Raw genomic sequence first — 4201 nt, forward strand, 5'->3', positions numbered from 1 at the left:
TAATTCTTGTTCACTTGTTCATTTAATTTATTTTTATTTAAAAACCATACCATAAGAGTTGATCAGCAGTGTGCTAACAGTTAACCAGGTTACTAATACTGCACTAACCATCACCATCTCACAGAAAGTAGCTACTGTGCTACGCTCGCTGACTTGCTAACACGCTAACACATTTGGAAGCTGCACAGCAGTTTACATATTCATGAAGTCATCATGCTCATTTGCATATCCGGCAAATATGTTGAGGAGTGCAGTGAACTGTAGATCTAAATCTGTATACACACATCTGTCCAGAAGAGGTTAACTGGAGTTTCTTTTGCCCCTCAGCATTCCGTTGTGTCTGTCAGAAGGCTGTAAACTCCACCGTCTGCCCTCCACTGATCCCTCCATCTCCTCCTCCACCTCCATCAACAAGTTGACCAGCGAAAGTCCCGAAGCACTGAGCGGAGAACCCAAAGACACTAACCACAAGCGTGTGCACTTCAACCTGGGGTCAGAGCGAGGCATCAGGGGCCAAGACGTGGCCATGGTGAGGCCACAGGTGGGCATCGGGCTCTCAGAGGAGGCTGCATGTGACCTGGTGGAGTTGGAGCAGGGCAGTAGGAGTTCGGATGGTGGAATGAAGAAGCTGTTGAGGTCACAGCGGGGTATCAGGGGGTTAGTGGGCAGCCCCCCTGCTCAGCTGTGTTCTAATGGAGATGCGGCATCAGGTCTCAGCCTGGTTCTCCTGCCCCCCGCCTGCCCCGAGGCATCACGCAACGCTCTATGGGAGGGCGAACTACAGGAGATAGAGGGCAAAATCAAAGAGTTCCGGGGGAACCTGCGGGCAGCGCTGGCACGGAGAGCTGAGCTCCAGAAGAACCTGCAGAAAGAGAAAGAGAGACAGAGACAGGCAGAGAGAGACAGCAGACGTCTCTCCATTACCACAGACATGAACAGGAGGAGGTGATGAGTGAGACCGGAGGGATGAACGAGTGCGCTCTCTCTCTCTTTCTTCCCTCTTCTCTTTCAAACGCTGTTTCTTACAATCAAACTAAGTTTAGTATTTTTATTTATTTCCTTTTATTTTTTTTATTTTACAAACATGAAGATATGAAAGCAAAGCAGAAAAGATTGTGAATGAGAGAAAGCGTGAGAGAGAGAAAGAGAGATGTATAATGAAAAAGAAAAGAAAATAATGATGAAAAGCGGAATTTGCTTGAGGAATAAAAAAGGGATCAAAGGAAAAAAGAACAAAAAGAAACAGTACAAATGAGGAAAAGAGATCAAAGTAAATTTAAAAAGTTTTTTTTTAAGGAGTGAAGCAATGGTGCTGGTTGGTCGGCTTGTTATGACATCATCAGTGAGAATTCTTCTGCTTTCTGATTGTTAATATACAGTGTGATGATGTCGATCAGGCAACAGAACGCTGAAGGAAGAAAAGTAAACTCACCTGAATCACGAATCCTTTCCCCCTCCAGCACAGCGTGTACACGTCTTCATTCTCTCTTAGACTTCCTGTTAGACACGTGTGAGGCCACGCCCACATTTAGGCAAATATACAGTATTACTGAAAGCTTTTGTATATAAACAGTTTTTCACCCTGTGTATCTCCAGAACAGCATCATCATCACTGATGTCTCCTAACAATAAACCTGAACATGATGGTTAAAGTCAAATACAATATGAAATATTCTGTTTCTCTGATATGTATGTAGAGAAGCTCATCTCAATGAGATCAGGGTCATGTGGATAAAGAAGTGGAGGAAATGAAGAGGATGAGAAAGCAGATCTTTCTCTCCTGACATTCTTCTGTACCTCTGAATCTCAATACAGAACCTCATCATCTCCACCCCCAGGAACTGTTCTCCTGCATTCACACGCACGCCACTGCTTCACGTTTTACACACAGATCTTCATATTTCTTTTGAGTTTGTTTGTTAATTTATTCATGTGCTTCAGATGATGATGATGATGATGATGATGATGATGATGGGGGGGGGTCAAGCACTGAAGGCACCATATTGTTTTCTCTCATTCGTCTTCTGGTTAGTGTATCTATAGAACCGTCTTATAAAAAGTTAACTGATTGTGGAGGATCTGAGGAGCATTCTGTCCAGATATGGACCAAGTTCTGCCAACATTCTAGAGCCACAATCAGGTCAAAATCACTTGATTCCCTGCTTCTTGATTCCTTGATCATTTACGGTTTCCATCACCTCAGAACTATTTTCCCAAAATGGTCTAACAAATGCACCAAACAAAGCGTGCACCAAACTTATTCTCAGCGCCATCTGCTGGTCAAAGATGACACTAAGATGCTTAAAATGTTGACATCGAACTGCCATTATTGCTCCTCAGTTTCCAAATGTCCAATCTACACCAGATTAGACTGATTTGACCTTCTGTTTTCCTTGATCACAACATACACATTATTTGTAAAACTACTCCTCAGTGATCAGTGTCTGTCTTCTTCTTTCTTCTTCTTCTTTCGGCTGCTCCCATTAGGGGTCGCCACAGCGGATCATCTGTCTCCATACCCCACTGTTCTCTACATCTGCCTCTTTTACACCAACTACCTGCATGTCTTCCCTCACCACATCCATGAACCTCCTTTTGGCCTTCCTCTTTCCTCCTACCTGGTGGCTCCATCCTCAGCATTCTTCTACCAATATAATTTATGTCCCTCCTCTGCACATGTCCAAACCATCTCAATCTCGCCTCCCTCACCTTGTCACCAAAACATCTTACATGTGCTGTCCCTCTAATAAACTCATTTCTAATCCTGTCCATCGTCGTCACTCCCAACGAAAACCTTAACATCTTCAGCTCTGCTACCTCCAGCTCCACCTCCTGTCTTTTACTCAATGCCACTGTCTCTAATCCATACAACATCTCAGGTCTCACCACAGTCCTATAAACTTTCCCTTTCAATTTTGCAGATACCCTACTATCACAAATCACTCCTGTCACTCTTCTCCACCCACTCCACCCTGCCTGCACTCTTTTCTTCACTTCTCTAACACACTCTCCATTACTCTGCACTGTTGAACCCAGGTACCTGAACTCCTCCACCTTCACCACCTCTTCTCCCTGCATCCGCACCCCTCCACTGCCCTCCCTCTCATTCACACACATGTACTCTGTCTTACTCCTACTGACTTTCATTCCCCTTCTCTCCAACGCATATCTCCACCTCTCCAGGATCTTCTCAACCTGCTCCCTACTCAGTGATCAGTGTCTGTAAGTGCAGCATTAATGATGATGATGATGATGATGAGTGTGTAGGACAGTCTGAGTGGTAATGAGCAGTGTTTTAATCACTCATATTATATACGTTAGAAAAATTATGAGAACATTTAAAAAGGAAATAAATATCATTTCTACATGGATGTGAAGTGCACAGAATAATTTCATTTTACTCCAAAAAAAAAAAGAAAGTGAGAATATCTTTTAAAAAAATGTAGAAATGCAGTAAATACATTTATCATCAGATCAGATCAGAACTGAGTCCAATTCTCTCTCTGATTATAAACAATATTTGTCACACTGAGAACATTGTGTGGTGAGTGAAGGGCATCAGGAAGTGTGTTCTGATTGGCTGAGAGTAAAAACATGTGTTCTGATTGGCAGTGAGTAACAAGAACTGAGTTCTGATCGGCTGACAACAACCGGAAGTGAGTTCTGATTGGCTGAATGTAAAAGGACACGTGTTCTGATTAGCTGTAACACGAAGTGAGATTTGTGGGAGATGAAAGCACATGAAGTATTGTAGAAAAGAAGATTTAGTGTGATGTGAGCAGCGATCAGAAGGACGGAAAACTCAAACACTGGTTATATTTAAGTGTTTTCAATAATTAAATGTTATAAATTAATTATAAATATATGCATAATAAATTAAGGTGATGTTGCTGATATAAGTTATTGGGTTAATTAATGATCAATATGTTTATTTATGAAGATAAAAATGCGATGAGATTCAGTATAATTATAGACCAGAGAGCAGACTGGTGTAATGACGCTCTTCTGCCACAGGGATGCGTGTGTGAGTCCCAACAGACCAAAATACAGTGTAACAGTATAAAGTGAAAAAAAAATGTGAGAAATGATCATAAATTTTACCTAAAATAAGGACAGCTACAAATCTGCTCTGATTATTTATTTATACATTTTAAAGAAACAATATACTTTTTGAATCTGAACAAGTATAAATCAAACAGCT

At 41.8% G+C, this 4201-nt stretch overlaps 1 protein-coding gene across 1 annotated transcript in view; it reads left to right on the forward strand.

The window, feature by feature from the left end:
- The window catches only part of grin3ba (glutamate receptor, ionotropic, N-methyl-D-aspartate 3Ba), a 63809-nt gene extending 62369 nt beyond the window's left edge, over window positions 1–1440 (forward strand). Inside the window, exon 9 of the mRNA XM_046863405.1 lies at window positions 328–1440. Coding sequence (XP_046719361.1) covers window positions 328–949 — 622 coding nt within the window. The 3' untranslated portion in view covers window positions 950–1440. The remainder of the gene's footprint in view (window positions 1–327) is intronic.
- Window positions 1441–4201: the final 2761 nt, after the last annotated feature.

Source organism: Silurus meridionalis, chromosome 12, assembly GCF_014805685.1.
Source record: "Silurus meridionalis isolate SWU-2019-XX chromosome 12, ASM1480568v1, whole genome shotgun sequence".
Classification (NCBI taxonomy): Eukaryota; Metazoa; Chordata; class Actinopteri; order Siluriformes; family Siluridae; genus Silurus; species Silurus meridionalis.